The following is a 21,749-nucleotide window of genomic DNA, read 5'->3' as shown; positions in this document are numbered from 1 at the left end:
CCCCTACATAATTTGAGTGCGAGAGATGTCAGTCGTACGCTGGTGTCGCCCAGTGACGCTCGGGATTTCGCATATTCATCCTGAGAAAGCCACCCCGAAAATAGTCGACACTAGTGTGCTGATTTTGTTAGTTTCAACGCTACATCTCCGACACCGTATTTTACAACACAAACTGCACTTGCCAACTGGGGGACAGAAGTGAAGCCCGATGTTGAAGGCAAAGCTTAACGTCTATCGATTAGTACCAATGTTTTCTGGGCGTTGGGTTTGACATCGTATTTCAGTGTGGTTCACAAACACCTTAGATGCTATGTACGCGGTGACCCGTGTTCCCCGGGCCCACGTCGTCAGAATTGCCGGGTTACAGTTGAATATGTATCGAAGCAGATGACCAGACGTACAAACTTTCTTCAGACGGGAGAAGTTATGGACTCGCTCGGGAGATAGGGTGGCCCCTCGAAAAGAGCGTGCGATGTTGAGGTTGGTGAGGACAATTCGCCTGTGAGTTCTGTAGTCACGACATACCGTGGGCACGCTTTGGAACAAGCAGTAGTCAAGTCCTATGAAGTGGCGTGCACGAATCGTTGGAAAGCTTAGAAAGTAAGTGTATCGATCGACGGATTCAGTGGTCGTCTGGTTAGTCAGATCAAGAGTGAGATAGACGTTTGTCTAATCCGAAACCATGCCACCCTGGGAAACCCACCACGGTTGACATTTTCACACGATTACCTCACCCCCAACTGGAGGTGTTACCCAGAAAACTGCGACTAAACAAGATCGAAACAACTCACGAGACAAATACAACTATAGGTCTTCACAAGCTAAACTCTTCATCCAAACACTTTCTAATCTGTTGAGTTTTACGTGCTCGATTGACGTTAGTAGAACCATGTTCTGTTCCACCACTTTGCTAAGCTCCACCTCATGGGACTTAGGAATACAGCTACCTACAGGAGAAACCTCTTCTCAAAAAAGACATGAGAACGACTACACCCCGATTCGGAGAGTGAACCGACAAGTGCTAAGTTTTCCCAGACGCCGTCTGCAGAGATTAGTCGTTGAATCAAATGTGCGTCTAAATTAGGCTCATCGGTGGGGAAATCGACTAGAATGTCACCGATTTGGTGGCTTATATTTTGGACGACCAAAAATCAGCGCGCAAATTCTTCCGTAATAAATCACACCCGGAAATCTGAGCTATTTACCAGATCGCCCATGCAGTTTACTGACTTTCAAGTTCTCCATCGTTGAAACATTCCGAAGTGGTGTAGTGAAATGAGATAACCTTCGGATCGGTAGGTTCGGTTACCTCAATGGAGGTGTGATCCATTCGTGCTGTCGCGCCAGAGCGTTCGCCTAAATCCACACTGCAAAACGGATCAAGTTCTGTGACACCAAAACAGTGGTCTAGTATCGTTCAGCTGTAGCACCCTTTCGGTGCGTAGCCGCCATGCCACCGGAAGGAAGCATGAGGGCTGGGATACTACCAGGTTGCCCAAGCCTAGACAGGGGAAGTCGAGAGGCAGAGGTGGGGTTCAAACCACGGAGCCAAACCTACCATCTACTCTATTCTTCAACTGAACGCAATGCACAAAGGCTGCCTCATGTTTCACTATAACGAGGTCTCTTCCACTCCGGCAGGCCGTGTCCATTTCATCCGTCTTGAAGTTCACCAGGTAGGTAGAAACTCCATCAACCTTGATTTCCAAGTAGAACACCAAACTGAGCGTACTAACACTCGTTTGCAACTTACATTGGTGTTAACAAGGGTCAATCTTCAACATGTACGTTTCATTCGCCCAGATTTTCGTATTAGGGTCGACCCGACCGTTTACTAGTCAGTATTTTCGTACCTGATTGCCAGGTCATACAGTCCGCCTCTCGGTCACTTGAAAGCGCATAACTTGGCAGAAAGAGATTACGGAGAGTTTGGGTGTTGTATGCCTTCCAGAATGGGATCCACGTGACCCCGCCTGTGCTTGGCTGGAGAGTGCAAGAAATGGCGGATAATGTCAGTCGCGTTCATGCCGTCACTTTATCTCCAGATTGTCTGATTGAACGGTTGTAGGTGTAGGCACCTCGGAATGCTTGACATAGACCGACACTAGGTCACCTCCCTCACATATATAAACGAGCTCTGCGAGGCAGACGGACTTCTGGCATACGGAGTACACCGCCTAACCAGCGTAACCTATGAAGTGTAATTCAACTATCGCGGGAGAGTTCCTTCTTCCCAAGACCATCTGGCTTACCTGTGTTGCTAACCTGATGCTCGCACCAAACCTGTCCAATGCTTCGGATACACCGAAAGATCTGTATCCTGCCTTGAAGTAACATTCCTATTTGTCAGCCTTAGCCGGAAATCTTCATCACAAAACAGTATTGAACATTGGTGAAATCCTTTTAAATATTTATTTTAAAAATATGATGCTTGACCTAACAGATATTCACCGATTATTTTAACCGGTTACTCTAGGAATTTCCATTAATCAACTTCCTTCCAAACCAATCTTATGACGAGCTTCCACCACGGGACAATTTAGCCACCTAGCCGTTCACAAACGGTACAACTTTCCAGCCAACTAATCCATCAACAGTATCTCGCGGGCAGCAAGGTCATACCTCAAAATTCCGTAAAACCAAGACCGCAACTGTTCACGAGACAAAAGTCACATGCTTATGAGTTCTGAAACCAAGTTGAAATTGGCGAAAATTACGCCGGATTCAGAGTTTCTGTCCGCAAATATACCATCCAACAACATTCCGCGCAATTGCCGTACATTCAGTGACTCTTCTGACTATGACACCAGTAAACCCAAAATGCTCAGAAAAAGGAATTTATTCGATGCAAACTGTCAAACGAAGAAAATGTGCCTTATTCCCCATTGAAACATGTGAATGAATTACAAGCGGAAGTAGTGACTGAAATATGGGTTAGATACCACAAGCACCACTATTGTGTCGGGAAGAAACGAGATGGTCAATAAATGAACACGAGCAAGTCAAATAGTGAAAAAAAGGAGTACTCGATCGGATAGTTACACAATGATGCGAACAGGAGGTACTCCTTAGAGAATATGCATGGTCTGGGTAAAACTAAGGCACACGTAGGTACACCGACCATGGTTTAAGGGAACGGGATCGACAAACTCCACCAATGAAAGATGGGCTCCGGAGAAAAAACGTCATACACGAATGACGCGCGGCGACGCTTTGACGGAAGGTACGACAGTTGGAAGGTATTGTACACAGATGAAGGTCAAGAATGATCTATTGTAAGCAGGATAAAGCAAAAAGTACTAATCAATCACGAAAACGAGCCCCGCCACGACCTCGAGCGGAGCCTCGGTGACCAACAGCCTGTACACTTCCACGAACATTACGCACACCAAGTGGCTTACGTTTCGGCTCTGAACTGTTCACCAATTCATGTGTTTCGCTTGAGACCAATTTAGATTCTGTCTTTTCTGGTTTCTGAGGTAAATTCTGGTTTTCCTTCTGCGAAACCGCCGGAGACCTCTGGTGCGCGCCTCGTCCGAGACCTACATAACGAGGGTTCCACACAAACGGACGACGGGGCGCTCCGCCACGCGAACTTCGGTTTCGATTAATAGGTCCGTGATTAGATGAATCAGTGGAAAACTGGACAGGATTTGCAAGCGAATAGACACCTGGACAACTAGCTTTTGCTGAATATTGTTCCTCAGGCGTAGGCGAGGATGCCTCAGCAATAAAACTTACCAGGGCGGGATAGTCAATTGCGCTGTAAGTAAAGGGATAGTAGGGGATATTTGTTCCATTTAACCATGATTGTCTATTAGGATATAGTGCAAGGGGGATGGCCATATAAAGCCCACTGTTACAGGCGTTAACGAGAATGTCCAAAAGCCCGCTAGTGGAGTAAGGGGGTGGGTAGGGTTCGCCAAAAGCGACAGAAGCTCGACAACAGGTTTCCATTCGGACGGCGGATGCATGAATTTGTCCACTGGCAAAGAATGTCCGGAGGATATGGATGTCAGGTACATCGGAAAACACCGGGAAAGCGTGGGCCCAGCTGACATGAATGGCTTGAAAAGGGGTTCGCATGTATTTTGCTCTGTGTGGGATGAAAAGAGGACCAGATATGTTGTGTAAATACGAGTACTTAGTGAAGAATATCAAGCGAGGATAAAATAAAATCAAAATAAATCGTTCAGCTGTAGCACCCTTCCAGTACCTAGCTGCCATGCCACCCGAAGGTTACACGAGAGGCAGAGGTCGGGTTCGAACCACAGACCTTCCGGTCAGTAAATTCGCGCTCTAACCACTTGGTCCATCTCGCACCATCAAGCGAGGATAACCCTTTGTGAAGACCTATTAAATGATGTTCAACTTTTGTTTTACCCCTAGAATAGAAAATTTATTCGGAACGGGGAGGACACCCTAAACAGAGGTATCATCCATCACAAGGATTAATAAACTGAGTGGTTTACACTCATGCAGCAAAAGTACGACTTAAACTTGAGATGCCCACAATGCTGGGCAAGAGTACTTAAGAGTACTGATGCAAAGCTAGCGGAACGAAAAGGCCCAGATGCTGATGAATGTATTTGCTGGCCAGATGTTTCTAGTGTAACCCATACTCCGCCTGTTGTTCTGTGGACGAACGACNACTGATGCAAAGCTAGCGGAACGAAAAGGCCCAGATGCTGATGAATGTATTTGCTGGCCAGATGTTTCTAGTGTAACCCATACTCCGTCTGTTGTTCTGTGGACGAACGACCCTACACGAATAGGGTTTGTGGCGTAACTCCCAATGTCGTGATCCGTCTGATGTGACCGCTCCATACTCACGTGCGACCTGACCCTCGGAACTTCTGCCCTGATTCCTCCCATTTTGTGGGGGAAAATCACTTGAGCAAGCAGCAGACGCTAGTGTCGTCATCTGGCCGGAAGTTAGCTAAACCCTGGTTCCAAGTCACCAAGTGACAGTACCTGGACCACATCGGATCGTCAGATATCAGACATGATCACCGACGGGCAGGTGGCACATCGGGTAATACAAACATCCTGGATTACTGGAGGCGTAAAACAAAGTTTATAAGACGTCCCAAGACCGCGAAATCCCGGATAATCAATGCTGGCTTGTGCTAACTTTTCAATCAAGTCAAAAACCTTATTTTTCGGTCTATCTATCCCATATAAACAAATTCATGGATCTACAGTGACATGCTTCTCACGAGGCTTAACGTCCAGCAACAAAGATTGGTTTAATTATGCGTTGATACTGTAGTCTCATAGATATAAATCTTAACCAGCCAATTTACAGTTGGTGCCCCGAACGCCGAAGATGGTTCACTATAGCTCCTTACTTCGCGCATTCGAAACGAACGCCAGGAAATGCTGGCCATGAATTATCTTGGCGCATGTACATGACTGGTCTCCAAAGTCAGACGACTTACCCAGCAGGACGGATCAAAGCTTTTGAAACACCTAACCTGTCATTCGGGAACTAGAATACGAGGACAGCGACAGCCTATTTCCTGCACTATCTGGCTAGACATGCCCTCCAAATCGATCCGGATAGGACTACTTGAGATGCTGGCTTCGAACCGCGTCCCGCAAAACACCTGAAGAGCTGTTATCACGTGATTCGGACTGTTGAGTCTGAGACTATAGAACGGAAGAGCCAGACATTTGAGCCAAAAGTAAAGCAGAGTAACGCAAACAAATCTCCTGCTTCGGGCGGCGCAACGTGGGAATATTCGTCCACGAAGCTCAGGGACAGTGCCTAATGATCATTAATCCTAACTCTATTCCCTCCTAATGCCAATATAAATCTGCCTGTCAGTATAGATTGCTAGCGTCCTACCCAGAAAAATAAAACTTAGACATGCACCACCACCAATCGGAATATGTTCAAGCATAGCAGCATTCATGTGACCACACTGCTGGCCGACAAGTCAACAGACCCCCCAACCGTACCTTTTCCTATAAAAATCGATGAGTGCTGAGCTGTGCTTCCAAAACACGCATACAGGGATCCATCTGTACAAGACAAGCTGCTCAGTTTGTTCACTGATTACTTTTCGAGTGTCAGATGAACCAGAAGCGGCTCCCCATGCTCCCGATGACGTGGTTATCGCGTTGAGTATGGATTGAAGATGCTCCGTTTGGATTCCGCGTTTTACACAGGACTTTCGAGAATCCTGTGGATGGTCCTATACAAGGGTTTCACTATCCAAGCTGGCTATTTGGACACCGATTCTAAAAGATGTGGCATGAATGAGAGCTGTTTCGACAGAGGATCTGATGTAGGTGTTCCCAGAACTATCAACGACGACCTCTTCCTACAAATGTGCGTGGATCAACATCGGTTTGTTGCAAGCACGAACGCAAGCACCGCGTTACCCAGCGACCTCCAACCGTAACCTATCTAGCAGCCAGCTTACCCACTAGCATCTGGTTATAAGGGGGCGGTCTTTTGTCCAACAGCGTATTCGCTCGGTTTGGAGCATATGTACTGAGTTAGGTCGTGCACTAGTTGTAGACCAGTTTCAAGCAGTTAAGACCATTCATACGCACGATATTCACCAACTGTAAGATTCCATCATCAAGGAAGTATATCAGCAACATCTGCTGTCTAGACACCTTTCGTATACGAATCAAACCGGCTGGCCAAACATAAATCTCAAACTCAGAGTCTACATTTGACTGTGTGCGTCCCAAAGCGAAGACACGACCAGTTCAAACTGCCTATGTTCCTGATTTAGGTGATAAAAGTTATCCCACCCATATGATTCAAATATCTCCGAAGGGATGTCTTACGCGTAGCTGTAAACTGACCGGGACGAGTAGTGGCTAAAAAAAGCCCAGTAAGTGGAAAAGGCACTGGAGATCTGGAACAGTCAAATCCCCCCAAATCATCCGGAACACCAAGTCGGAAAGTTATCCACCAGAGGAAGACGGATCAAACCTCCACTCCAAGTCCCACGGCTTATTTCGGGAGGTGGAACTTCAGCGTAATGATTAACGGACCAAAGGATTTATTGTGGAACCTCAATGCCTGGTCCCTACAGATGAAGTTGATAACGTCAGCGGCTACATGAACACCACTGTTTTCAAGACCTTCCAGTGTTCGTCTAACCATCTTGCCTATCAGGAAATTGAATAGAAATGGAGTGGACACCCTTCTCGGACACTATTTTGCGGATGGTAGCTCCCATATACTCATACACGCCCGTAACTTGGAAAATGCNTCAAACAGTGCCAGTTTGACGGCTTACAACAGTCAGGCACCAGGATGTATTACTGGTGTATGAGTTTAGCCATTGAGTTTCCACGCTGCTTACAGTTATTACCCAACGCAAACTTGTTACCAATAGCGACAGTCACGAAAACGAAGCTGGATTCCCGAGGAGTTTCAGATACGCCAACCACATCGACATGAATAGAAAGCCAAGAGTTGTCTTGAATCAAAAAGCAGCGTCCAACTCAGTCGATCGCGTGGCTTCGTGTCACTATTTTCTTTTATTGTTGTGCCCAACATTTTTGTCACATTTATCCAACATTCATGGGAGCGTGAAATTCAATGGAGAGTATTCTGCTGCGTTCATCATCAAAACTGTTGCTCGTCAAGGCATCGTTTTCGAATTCGTAGTCGAATCGCCTATCTGATAAACGTTCGCTATCTTCTACCTCTGGCATGGATCTCCTACCAGGAGAAAGCCTTAAAAATCTGGAGGATGTGGACGATATTGCGCTGCCTGGTTCAAATCTTATCCAGATAAAAAGTACACCGATTATCTAGACAACGCTGTCATGCGCTTTGCACGCTTAAAACCCGAGGGGAGACATCCGTCGAAGTCCTTCAGATTCCTGTTTGGGTACCGAACGACCCCGAATGATGCTTTCGCGAACCACCAGTTACCTGCGGAAGCACTCATGAGCTCTAAGCTGAGAACTGCATTCTTCCATGCTGCCATCATAGCCTGCTGCTTCAAGGTCTATACTGGTAGCAGCTGGAGCTCCATTCAATGTGGGAACGCCCGCACTTGTCCACGATTATTGCCCGGGGCACGATGTGTGGATTACAGGTCGTATCTTGTGCAAACGCGGCAGTGTGGTGTATGACCCGTCGGTTGGTCAAAACACCTGCATTAGATATCGAAACCAACTACGCTTTAACAGCACACCAGAAACTCCAGTATGTTCAGGTGCCGTATAGTTGGACATTCTGCTCGATACATTTGAGCTGAGAGCTGATATAGTTTCGAAAGAAGAGTATGACCAGAAGCTCAGTGTTTGATCTAGCACTTCTTTCCAGGCGATGGATAGACCGACGCCGACACCAGCCGTAACGCATCCAAGTCGACCAACGTCGACTTGGGAATATGAATATCCCTTCGTGTGCTTACGAACTCCCGACATTATTCAAGGCCAAACTAAGGATATATATCTTCAGCGTCACTTATCTGTGGATCGCCTGTTGTCCGGAGCACTAAAGTTGCGTCCAAGGTTTCGTCCTCTTACTGTTCCGCTGTACTAGAAGTCGGGGTCAGACAACATAGCTGGGGATAGAATATCGTCACACTCCGCTCATATTATCGTTTGCTAGATGCGTTGCCGAAACATGACACTGCTTCTCTTAGATTGGGCGAGTGCACCACCAGGACTGGTCAGTGCAACCGAACTGCATGAGATATTGGAAAAAATTCCCCTATCTGGGTAGCGATACCACGTTTGGTAACGGCAGTGCTGACAAAGTGAACGCTGGAACTTATAAAACCCTTTTCTTCAAATCGGGCACCTATGGGATCGAAGTGACACTTGTCTGTCGGTGAAAGACGGCCCGTTCTACAGGGTTGTCTGAAGCATCGCACTAGGGTGGTGAAGACTGGTCTGTTTTTAAAACAACACTGCTCGTCACTGGCCATCAATGCGTTTGAAGCATCGCGCATGTATCATGGAAGCATCGGATCCGCAATGATGGCGTGCGCGAACAGTTTTCGACAACAAACCAGCTAGCTGCTCGTCAAACTGGTGAGTGGATTCGGCTGCACCAATTAGGCTGGTTCGACCATATATTCCACGTGCCGGGCGATTCATTGTCCATGCTTGCTGAGGTAGTTAAACGGGGCACGAAAACAAAAAGGGCCTTGGCTGCTCTGGTGCGTCTTCCAATGCAATACATCGTTCAGTCGTGACACTCTCTTGGTGCCTATCTGTCACGCCACTTGAAGGAAGCACGAGGGATGAGATGCTGCCAGGTTGCCCAAGCCTAGACAGGGGAAGTCGACAGGCAGAGGTCGAGTTCGAAACACGGACCTTCCTGCTAGTAAAAACGCACTCTAACTAGTTCAGCCGTCTCGCCCCCGGTGCGCCTTTCGCGGGGTCCGGAAGTCAAAGACCCCCTCATCAGCAGTTGGCGGTGACATAGCCAGTGAAAATATCATATCATATCCATTCCCACCGTGCTTCATTTTTCGATATTTTTCCCGTACTTTCTTTATGCCACTCTACCCACTGCTGCTAATGGAACTCTTCCGACAGATGTCCTCAATGCCTGCAGGAATAACAGAAAAGAACCTGTCTAGTCGTTAAAGATTACATTATCCTTGACAGACAAGCCTCTCAACATGGTGGCACAGACGACGGATTTATATAGGCACAGATCTTTCTGACTATGAGAATCATTTTCCTGTTAATCCACCGGCTTTGCAGCTGTCCACATGGGTGCATTCGTCTACCATATTAATAGTCTCACCTGCAGCGCGACACCCACACCCAGCCCAGTGAGAGGCATGTCGTATCCGGTAGTAACCTGTCCCGGAGGATGCGCAGCCAGGTACAGTATTCCAATGGAGCAGGGTGTTTTATCCAGTTTTAAGCATGCCACCGAAATTCCGGCAGCGAACAACTCATTTAGCCTAGGTGCACCATGCCAAATCGCAAGGATATTTTAATTTATTGATCCTTCAAGTAATGGTGTTCGGTTTCTCCCAACCTAAGGCTTCCACTTTGACGTGGCGGTCAGGCTTGAGTGCTGCAATGATCCCGCGGGCCACACAGACTGGAACTTCGTTCTAGAAGGAAGGCGGAATGGGAGCAGCGAGTACTACGAGCAATTGTGTTGCGAAGTGGTGTGGTCAAAGTCATACTGTCTTCGGAAATAAGAACGCGAAGGCAGTAAGGGGGACCAAGCATGTTTGTATTCAATGAAGCGGTGATGCTGCCTCCTCCTGAAGAAAGAAGGGTTAGAAGAGGTCGGCCCAAAAAACCGTACACCCAAATCACACGTTTGCCCCGGCCGCTAACGCATTACTCAGTACGGTTGAGATACCTCCAAAACCAAAGTTCGATGCTGCTCAAAAGGCATCTGCTACGCGCAGCTGAACCAGGAATGGAACAGCAATTCCCTATTCGGATAAGACCAACCTCCTGTAGCCGACCAGCTCAGACTACTGATCAACCGGTCCCGGGCAGGGTCCCCAAAGAAAACCCCGCTGCCTCGCAGTTCAGACTTTTGAGTCAGAGACTAAATGTGAGGTGGCTCAACCAAACCCCCTTCCTCGGCCTGGGCAACCGGGAACTACCATCTGTCCACCGACTTCCCTCTCTAACCCCTTCCCGTTACATAGGCAAACGTAACTGGGTCATTTGACTGTCAGACACTGTGGCACAGACATTACGCACCCCGCTGCCTAGTAACAATTACTGAATAACAAAAACAAACATATCCTTTCCACATATAAGCTTTTAAATTACGTACTATACATCGAATTGGCAAACAGGCATTGCTTGCTTTTAAGTCATAAAGCATGCCAATCCACCATCTTCGAAAAACTACCATGGCTAAACAGTATCGACCTGAGCTAGCCCAACTCTTAACAGTAAACGAATACCATACTGGTAGTGAGCACATGGATGAAGAATTGTGAAGTACGAAAGGAGCTATGCTAGCGGCTTTCAGTGCTGCCTGTTCGACTTCTCCGGTTCGACCAAAAGACTACTGGATATCGTTGAGATCGATAATCTTGATTAGTGCCAGGAAATCCATACCAGTAGGCAAGTACCATGGCGAACGCAAATCCCTGACGACCCATCTGAAAAATCTCATTGGTGCGATAAGGAGTAAAGTGCAAGTAAGGAGAAAACTCCTACAGAGTGGGACGTTTCGACAGTTATCGTTTATTTCAAAATGGGTACGCGAACGCTGAGTGAAAATCACTGTGGCATCAGTATGGTGGGTAGGGCTTCGAAGGTGCTTTCTGGCCTTGTCTTTCGAAGATTGACTGAACACAGAGAGATCCGTGGAAAACAAGTTGGGTTCCGTCATTCATCGATCATACCTACACCTCACGACAGATCCTGAAACGGCGATACTGCTTCCAGCAACCAACAGTGGTTGTGTTCCTTGAAAGCTGCCTTTGACTCTGTGGACCGTCAGACACTATGGCAGCGTCTAGGGTGCAAAGGTGTCCCCCATAAAATGACTCCTTAAGGCGCTATACGCAAACTTCTGCGGTATACGGGAAGCTCTCTTCTGAGTTCGCATCAAGCGGTGTCAGACGGGGCTGTCCTGCCTCAACTTTCATCTCCAACTTCGTCACCGATGCGATCATGGAAGACTCACTATCAGCCTCTAATGGCTGTGAGGTCGAAGTGCTCCCGGGGCGTCCGCTCAAAGATATCAAGTACGCAGGCGACATACTTAATCTTCGGTCTGATCTCGTGGTTGTGTAAAAAATATTAAATAATCTGAATAATTCTGCCTTACGTTTTGGCGTGCGCGCCACACCTAAAAAGTGTAGAGCCTTGCTGCAAGTCTGGGTGGGATCAATCCCTAGCACACGCTTGCACCGACTGGGGTAGCAGACAAATTTGTCTGTTTGGGCGGCTGTATCAGTTCCGCTGGTCTCGCGGAAGAAGACATTTCCAAGGGCAGTGGGGAGGCCGAAGCAGCTTTTGTGAACCTGCACCAGCTGTGGTGTGGGCATGACATCAGCTTATCCGTCAACGGTCAAGGTTACTAAGCTGCGATGAGATCACATTACTATAGAGACCATAAACCCGGCCGCAATAATGTCTCTGGATCACTGCGAGACTGGCGAGAACACCGGATCAGTAATACTGAAGTACGTAGAATGGCTTTTGTATGAAAGAACTCGTCCACGATAGATGAACTGGTCACATTGCATAACTTCGGCTGGCTTGTACTCCATACACCAGTCCTCGAAGGGGTCTTTTGGCACAACCACGTAAAAAGTGGGGACGACCTAGAAAAGGTCAAACAATGACTTGGCAACTAAATATGAAAGCCACTACCAGCAAACTTAGTTGTGCTAGTCATTGCCGTCACCTTGGATGGGGACTCCGAGACCGGATACATCAAGGGTTGGGCACATTGTCAGAAATGATCCAGTCGCGCCCTCAGCAGTGCTTGTTCACCCAAGCGGTTCTCTTTAATGCACTGCCCCCTTTCCCATTCCCCCAATGAAGGGCCCACTGACAACGCTGTGTTTACGCATCAATTACGTCAGATACTGCCTGCAACGCGCAGCTACCTACCCCACTTCCCCAGATCACCGGTGTACTGTACAAGTACGAGATCCCTACAGCTGATAATGATGTTCGCCTTCTAGAGATTTGAGCAGTCTGACAAATGGACGGTATTCTGTCCTAATCTTTCCGAAAACCTGTTTCGCTAAATCTGGAGGTGGTTTTTCAAGAACTGCCCTGATGTTTAACACATGACTTGCGCTGGGTCCCGCTACAAATTTCGTTCGCATAACATACCACCATTGATGACAGTAACAAACCAGTGGTACATAACAGTGCTTAAATACCATATAACCTTGAGAAGAAACCCTGTTCTTACCAAACACGGCCGAGAATGAGCTGCATTTAAGTGACGTTGAAGCGAACGTCTGAGCGGTACGTCCAATTGGGACACCAATAGCGGGTTAGGCCTGGTTGCGTGCATGACGCGCAGCGTTTCCAAACACGTGCAAGCAGGGTCACGTGGGCGAAGATCGCACAGCACCCAGTTTGGCTTAGATACTCTTATTTCATGTCGCTATTTCATAACCTACTCCCCACAAACCCTTCGCCAACAATAGTTTGGAACAGACCACACTACTTGCTCGGCAAGGCAATGGTAGTACACGCCCCAATCGCATTTACCTGCTGTTCTGACGCTTCCGATTCTGAGAAACCCACTTACGCGACACTTCGTCGCAAACCTGTCGGAACCAAGTTTGCTATGCCAAGTTGATGCCAGTGATAAAAAAAATTGAAGTCTAGAGTCCTCGGATCCAAATATTACTATCATTAACCATAGACTCGCCTTTCATACCAGATTGTATAGATTAAGCCAAGTTCGTTTCTGTTGCTATAAATTTTGCAAGTTGACAACCACTTCCCTAGTATTGAATTCATGTTACAGAACAACCGCAGCTTATGCCGCCGTATGTAAATCATCAAAGACAGCAACATCACTGCTGACACTGATGCTTCACTGCCGTGCAACCATGAGGTTCGTCTTATTGTATTTGAAGCCCTAGAGTGAAGAAGGATGACTTACGCCAAGCGTTCTGAGGTGCCCACACTTTCGAACGCTCAATCAGGCAATCCGGAAACTGACAGCACGAACGCCACTGAAATCGATTAGCCGCCACTTCTTGCAACGTCCCCAGCCAAGCACGGGCGGGGTCACGGAGACCCCATCCTGGATGGCGTACATCAACAATACCTAAACTCTTCGCGATCTCTTTCACACTTTTCTGCCAAGTCATGCGCTGTCCATCTCACGGTATGCGCCATTCTGGAGGCACGGAGAACAATCGTCTCGGCAGACGGTGTTTCGGTGTACGAAGCACATGACCGAGCCATCGTAGACGATGATGCTGGATGTTTTCCCCGATTGAAGTATTTGTTGCACAACCAAATACCCGTTTTCCAATTATCTTGTTACTAACACACTGAAGCCATCCAAAACCAGCCAGGCTTCGAGGTCGAAAATCTGAAGACGCCTCACACCATCTGTCCGCCCAGGCCACGTCTCTCACCAAAAAAATAAATAAATAAAATAGCCCTTAATGTAGTCTGGCACACGCGGCCCTCAAGATTTGATGACATGCTTTTTTGACGCCACAAGTGACGCAAATTCGCAAACGTGATTCGAGCCTTTGAGATTCTCGCACTGACTTCACCGGACACCTTCCCCTCACAGCTAATGCAGGTAGTAGAATTTTCCACAACATCCAGCGATGATCCTTGAGCTGTAAGGGATATGTTCGCAGGTGACACGTTCTGAAGCACGACTTTGCAATTTGAAGGTGCAGGCGCATGCCAAAAGATGGTAAGATGATGGTCGGTCTATTCAACAGGGCTTGTGATTCTCTTTGGTCTTCAAGGATGAGGGCAATGTCATCCGCGTACCTCAGACCGACAGGGCTCTCAGCAACAATTTGCTTGTCTGTATCTAAGGAAACGAAAAAGGGGGCCGTGGTGGGTGCGGTGATCACGAGAGTCAGCTTGACCCCAGACGTAACGAAACTCCTGACATCACTTTTCCTTCGTCTCCTTATGTTGGCTCGTGAAACACTAGCTCAAGACCAGCAAGCAGGAGTTCGGCCCGTTTGGGGTTATCAAACCTTCACACCCTCTTAAATGCCAGAGCAGGGTCATACGTGTGAGCGATTCGCAATTTAGTATTCCCTTATTTTCAGGTCACGTTCGAATCAGTTAACTAATCTGCTCTCCGTATCATGACTGTTCAGCACGGGATGTCGTGGAACTTTGTGGATAAGTTCTTCGAAGTCTCAGGCTCCCGAGTGCATGGAAATACACGAAGTGGTCTTCAAAAATTTCCGCACACAATGTGGTGTCCGACATGAATACCCACTCTCTAGATTCTAATTTAATTCCGCGATGGACGAGGTTGGGAGCAAGATGCCTGTGGTTAAGCGCGGATTTACTGACCGGAAGGTCCGTGGTTCGAACCCGACCTCTACCTCTCGACTTCCCGTCAAGGCTTGAGCAACCTGACGGTATCCCACCCTCGTGCTTCCTTCGTGGGGCATGGCGGCTAGGCACCAAAAGGGTGCTACAGCTGGACGATTTCGATCTATTCACCTCAGTTGTCTGGGACGGCCTGTTTCTCCCAGATAGACCCAAATAGGCTACAAAGGCACTGGCTGAAGAGCCCACCACCATCCTTGAAAGGGTCGTTAGAACCAGCAGCACGGTGACGCTCGAGTAGGTAAATACACTCGGACACTTCAGAGGCTGAGTGTGGCAACGTACTCACGGCCCACCTTACTGTCAAAGGCCAGGGTTCTGTATTGGAGGGAGCAGGCGGCCCGCTGGATTGCTGCTCGAAGTACTGTGTCCAGCAGTCCAAACGTTTGCTGCATTTCAGGGAGCCATTTTGGCCCGTGATTAATTGGCTGGCAAGAGGTTTCCAGTGGAACGAACAACGTGGAACAGCTTGCGGACGTTTCCAGCATTCTTTGCACCTTTTTCTTCAGCCTGTCGGTCTACACGGACACTCAGATTCACCTGGCTTCGGGTGGACTTGTGATTGCGGCCAGGAGGGATCGATCTCCGGGTCTTTGGCAAAGAAACGATCTCATCAGGATGAGGTTGACTGGCTTGTACCGCAAGCACACATTCCGCCTTTGAATAGCGCTTTCGATATTCTTCCCAATGGCCGTTCATATTCGACATCGTACCACCCGCCAGGTGTTCGAGCTGGTTCTGATAATTTCGTTTGACTTCTGGATCCACTAACTTCTCAGTCGCTAGGCGAGATGTGCGCGTTTTGCGCGCACCTGAAAAGCGCAATGAGAAGCAACAGCAGCGTACAGGTGCATGGTCGGAGTCCACGCTGATGTACCAGAAGGAGCAGTAAGTAGTGATCCCTCCTCAGCAGTGCTAACTGACGGCGATGTTCTATTTGAATTCGTGGTTGTTTTCTGGTGAGCAATAAGTTGTTTAACAAATTCCGTTCTGGAAATTCGTACTGCAAACGAAGTCTGTGATCGGCACAGGCGATCCGCGTTGTTCATGCGTCTCGTGTCCAATCCAAGACGATCAACCAATCGGGCCTCAGCAGCGCTCAGTCTACCTATCTGTGCGTTCACGTCACAAGCAACCACATCCGAACTTTTAGCCTGTTGTAGAAGGGCACCTAGAGCGTCATAGAAACTGTCCTTGGCAGATTCAGAGCTACAGTCAACTGAGGCGTAGGCAGACACAACAAACGAGGTGCGATGTACCGCACTTTCTCTAGATACTCACAGATGTTGCCAAACGAACCACACAGAGACGACATACAATGGGTATCCAATCAAGCAGAGACGCTTCCGCTGTCGCTTAATACTATACCCACGTCAGCATGTCCAGCTGCAGCGGCCTCTTTATCACCAGAGGCGCACTGTCGGAACCTGGAAGAGAGCGACGGGGCAGTCAGTTCGATCACAGTACTTGCGTCCTGCATCCCTGTTTCTGGCAGACAACATATATCACTACAGGAATCCACCGTACGCGCAAGAGCCACCTATTGACCTGCTTGCTTCAGTGTGCGAACATTGAAGGTGGTTAGGTAGACAGGCTTTCGGGGTTTGAAAATAGACTTCAAAGTGTTCAGGGTTGTAACCGAACTCGGACGTGCAGTAGCTGCAGCTGAGTGTGATGCAGGGCGAGCAAAACGGCCAGTCCCAGAGCTGGGACCTGCGGAGAAAGTATTCAAATTTGGGCGGGTTAGGATGGAAGATGGAAAACGTGGGTGTAAGAAGAGGCGTCAGCAGTAGCATGTTTTCGCTTACCCGCCCTGCTGTATGTAGCAAGTAAGGCGACCCGGCCAATGGCACCACGAGACAGCCGGTGTGACATGAGAGTATTGTTAGTTGTTGGTGTTAGGGCTGGGATACTGCCAGGGCGCCAACACCTAGACAGAAGGACGATTAGGGTCCTCAACCATAGCATTTGGCTGAAAAATCGAACCACAAGGCAGCGGTGTTTAGCGGAGAATACAAATGCATTACCACCTCTACGGAACAAGCCGCCACATGTTTCAACCCCCAACCTGGAGGGCCAGGAGACTATGTTCCCCAGACCTCTATCCACTGACCAACCTGGTATAAAACTGTCAGTGTCACGCGGACACCCCACAGTATAGCTCAATGGGTCGCCGAGGTACACAAACCGCCATACCACGGTAAGATCCAGTCTCTCCGTAAACCGACCTAGAAACTCAGAAATCTCAGAGAAACACCAGGATGGGACGTACTGAAGTTTGTAGACGCATCTTGAAACATTGGACCATATGACATTCCGTGGATCAGTGATGGTCAATCGACAAAACGAAGGCACTCATTGATGTCTTCAGAGGCGAGTTCGAAACCCATGATAACGGCTCTCTGGAGGGTGCACCCCAAAAAGAACTCTGTTGCTTTCCGACGGCTCACTGTAGACCTTGGTACGATCGGACATAGGGGTGTAAGGGTACGGAAAACGTTTCAAAAAAACTAAGGTACTGCTCTTCTGGTCAAGTACACTTACGAGAGCCAGCTAACCCACACACTTAGAAGCAACTTTAAAATCGAGGAGAACCGCGAGTTGGTCGGCGGCATGTACAGCGATCAACAAGCCCTCGAGACTCAGACAACAGCTCCAAACTTTTCACATCATACACCATTTCCTTCTCCCAGATCAAAAGTAAATTGTTCGTTCAGCTAGAACACCCTGTCAGTACCTGATGCCACCCGAGGACTGGGGTACTGCGAGGTTGTCCAAACCTACAGAGGAAGTCGAGATGCAGCGGTCGGATTCGAACCAACGACCTTCTGGTCAGTTAATTCGCGCTCTAGCCACAGCCATCTCGCTCCATGTCAGGACGGAATAGAGACAACAGGTTCCAGGGTTTCCACGGGGACCCGGTTGGGAAAACAGTGTCTCGGCAGCCCGATCCACCTGGATGTGGGGCATGCCCAGTCAAAGGGTGCGGGAAGTTAGAAAGCTTTGTGACTAGCAGTGCAGAAATGCCCAGCAGATACCTTCCGAGCACCTAGTTTTGAAGTAATCCGACCGCAGTGAATAGTGCGCCGACGGTAACGGTCAACAAATGGGCGAACCAAAAAACCGCTCAGCTGTAACACCCTTTCCTTGCATGGCTGCTCTGCCACCCGACGGAAGCACGAGGGCTGAGATACTGCCGGTTTGCCCAAGCCTAGCAGGGGAAGTGGTTCGAACTACGGACCTTCCGGACAGCAAATTCACGCTCTAACCACTTGAGCAATCTCGCGCCCAAGAGGGTCAACTAAAAGGCTCCCGATATAAGACGTTACGCACTACACCAACATATTCAGCTGGAACCACCCGTTCAAGTTCTTAAGGCACTTTTCTGAATTTGATGAAGCTCATCAGTCAATGCTCCCATGACCAAACTGCTCTCTACTGTACGTGCTACCGTCGGTAATTAGTTTACTTATCGGGACGATCAGCGTAGACTGCGTCCATGAAGGAACCAGAATTCAAACGTGAAAACGCTCACCTGATTTTACGCAGTTTGTTCAGTGCTACAACTCCGAATGTTCCATGATCCAGTAGGAAGTAAAAGACGGTTTTCGGCCAAGTTGAATGCACACTGATGATCAAAGCTCTTGCGAAACCCTGACTATGTGGAACGACTGCGACCGTGCCGGAAGTGACCGGTTCGCACAGCTGCACTCGAAAATTGTTAACGGTGTTGTAGTCACTATCCAATTCCGCCTGAAGCTTCAGATACCGGGAATATTCATCATCCTGAATGGTAACGAAAAATTCCTTGGATGCGTAGAGGCTTCGGACATGCACTGGTACCGGTTCACCAAGAGGTAGATAGCGCTGAAAAGAAGATCAAACGTTTGTGTGAGCGTCTCCCGACTAGCAGTAACACTTAGAGTAAGAAACTGACATACTTTTAGCTGATTCGGGTTTCCGATAGGCGTCTTCGAAGGCCGCATCCGAAAACGTCGGGCTACCCATCTCAACACGTCATCTTTATGTTTCACAGGACAGGATAGTCTGAAAATTAGTGTGTCCTGACGTCCAGGACAGGTATTCAGGGAAAACTCTGCTTGCCAGATGTTCTTTAGCTCCCTCACATTTCTGAAGCAAAACATAACAAACGAAGGGACGACTTACTTTCCAAGTCGACCAATTAAAACACCCCCCATGTGCGCCGGCACACAGAAGGTTTCATGCCAGATATCCTGGTCCACAGCCTCTGCCCACATATCACTCGGGATCAATACCTTTGGAATGATTGTACCATTTAGCTCCTCTGGGTTCCCCTCATATATATCATTCATAGGGTCGTTGAAACAACCAGGTGGTAACTTGATTCGGCTAGGGATTTCCGGGCTACTCACAGAAACACTCGACTCTGGAGTAAGGGCATGTTCCGAACCTGACCCAGAACTGAGGGAGCTGCGGTCGAAAGTGGCGACCGATGCCTCAATGGCGGTCTCGAGTTCGAGGAGACTCATTTCAGTGCCTGTGTTGGGGACCGGTTCTACTGTGCTGGAATCCAGATCGGGGGGCGCGAGTGAATCCGTGGAATTCACCAAGCAAACGTTTGCACAGAGGGTAACCTGAAGATGTCAAACAACCGACGGACAATACTTTTGCTATTGTCGATATCAGTGGCTTGGTAAACTCGATACACTCTGTAAATTCAGGGGGATCTTCAGCCTGCAGAAAACATTAAGCGATACAAACACAAACCTACCCCCGGCAGATAAAACAATAAATCGTACGATGCTGACGAGTCGTACTTTTCCTCTAACTGTATGCAAATGAAAACTATGTCCGGTAACTGACCTCTGATTCTTCGACAGAGGGCCCGTAGTTCCGCCTTCGCCTCCTCCGGTAGAGTACGTAAACGAGTGTACCAGCGACTACAGAGCAAATAACCACCTGGTTTAGAATGCGCATGCGACTAGAAACGCTATCCTAGCGCACCAGTAGCAACAAAAGTGCAGAACAACTTTCTCGTCCGACTACCAGGAGCACGTGGGGAGCGACCGCGGACAACATGCAACCCACGCCTTTTACAGAAAATGTCTGAAGAAATTTAGCTGGTTAAAACAACACTCAGTTCAAAGTTGGCTACTTTCACGAGCTCACGGATTCCCGGATTGAGACACAGGATGAGGGATTTCGTCCAATTTCTGGGTCGATTTTGCTGTTGTCGTTCAGCGGCTGTCATTCGCCGGAATGTCATAAGTGAAAAAGTGTGTAGCACTACCCCTTAGATTCTAAGCGCGGGACAGCATGCTTGCCAGCGCCAGGACTCTCTTAAATAGGTGTCTAATAATGCTTTGAATTGGGTTCTAGAAGGAGCGTGGACAACCGCTGGTGGAAGATTATTCCACGCAGCTACTATCCGGTATGAGAAATTTTTGCCCAGTGAAATTGTGCGCTCTGAGTTTTAAGATCTCATAGCAATATCCCCGACGTGATTGTTAGGTCGACGGTGAAAATCCTGTTGGCCAAGCCCTGTTCGCACAGGACGTAAGTAAGAACAAGGTCCCGTCGGAGGCGAAGGTATACCAGAAGATACATAGAATCGAGGCTTTCGCTTGAGTTTCCCTGGTTTGTTTTGCTCCTGGTGTCCAGTGGCTGCTGTCCAACTGAAACGCACAGGCAAAAACGAGCGAAGCACTTCTTGGCAGTAAGTTTAGCAGGGCGAAGGTTCGCGTGAAAAATTGTCTAATATTGCTTTGAACTGGTTGCTAGATGTGGATTGGGCAATCGCCGGAAGAAGGTTATCCCACGCGGCTCTGAGCGTTAAAATCATCATACCATATCCACACCGTGTTAGCTGGATCAACAGTGAAAAACTGTCGAACAAACCTTGTTCGAACGGAGCATAAGGGAATACTAGGTCTCTCTGGAGACGACGTTACTCGAGACGGACGAGGCAAGCACTTCATGACGCATTTCACAGTCCGCGGATTTAAGGCCTAGCAACCTTTATTTTCTAGCAGATCATTGGAAACGCTCAATGAGGGTCACGTACTTCTCGCATGCTGAGTAGACAACTTGGTTGGTATATTACAAAAGCTTTCTGGCGTGGGCCCAATAGACTATTCGTAAGTCCATGAGAGCAATATCATACACGACAGAAGCTTTCTCTGAGTCCCCGTCGAATGACATGTGGACGAACTTTCCCACACGCTGAGTAAGGTGCCAGTCCCATGACCACCGCCTTACTGCGTCTACGTCCACTTGGTGGGTGGCAGCAAAAAGTTGATATTGGCTTAAAAGAATGTCCGAAAGGTCGTTGACGTAGATCAGAAACAGCAGTGGTCCCAAAGATTGAGCCTTGGAGAACTCAACCGGAGACCAGTGCCGGAGAAAAGTAGGTCGAGCATAAAGCACTCATTTGCAAATTAATTTGGTCCTTCAAGAGACTCACCTGGAACCCAGCTAAATCTCTCGTTCATGATGTTTCCAGGCGACTGAATGTGCCGCACCAGGCCCCCTCATGTTTCAGTCGCTACAATATTCCAGATATCCCGATACTGACGAAGTTTCAGCAAACTTATGAGTAATGCATTACAAATAGGTCGAGCTTACTTTCACTCGGAGCTTTGTGTCCGATGGGAACGCCTTAATACAGTTCAGAACTTTCCCTTAACTTCCGCGGGACTAGTCTGTGAAGAAGCAGGACGTGGGGGACTCGATCAAATGGTCTTCAGAGATCAAAAAGTATCGCA

At 48.2% G+C, this 21,749-nt stretch overlaps 2 protein-coding genes across 2 annotated transcripts in view; both read right to left on the bottom strand.

Annotated features, from left to right (window-relative positions):
• T265_02007 (hypothetical protein) overlaps nucleotides 1-1,330 on the bottom strand; it is a gene marked incomplete at both ends in the record, with an annotated part of 9,118 nt that extends 7,788 nt beyond the window's left edge. The window contains one exon of the mRNA XM_009166155.1: nucleotides 1,231-1,330. Coding sequence (XP_009164419.1) covers nucleotides 1,231-1,330 — 100 coding nt within the window. The remainder of the gene's footprint in view (nucleotides 1-1,230) is intronic.
• Nucleotides 1,331-3,303: 1,973 nt separating this feature from the next.
• Nucleotides 3,304-20,073, bottom strand: T265_02005 (hypothetical protein; the record flags this gene model as incomplete). The annotated part of the gene is made up of 3 exons (XM_009166153.1): nucleotides 3,304-3,957; nucleotides 18,539-18,870; nucleotides 18,945-20,073. The coding sequence occupies 3 exons, from the start codon at nucleotides 19,146-19,148 to the stop codon at nucleotides 3,801-3,803; spliced, it is 693 nt and encodes a 230-aa protein (XP_009164417.1).
• Nucleotides 20,074-21,749: the final 1,676 nt, after the last annotated feature.

This window comes from Opisthorchis viverrini (assembly GCF_000715545.1).
Source record: "Opisthorchis viverrini unplaced genomic scaffold opera_v5_23, whole genome shotgun sequence".
NCBI classification, from domain to species: domain Eukaryota; kingdom Metazoa; phylum Platyhelminthes; class Trematoda; order Opisthorchiida; family Opisthorchiidae; genus Opisthorchis; species Opisthorchis viverrini.
Note: the sequence above shows the minus strand (reverse complement) of the source record. Positions and strands in the feature narration are given on the sequence as shown.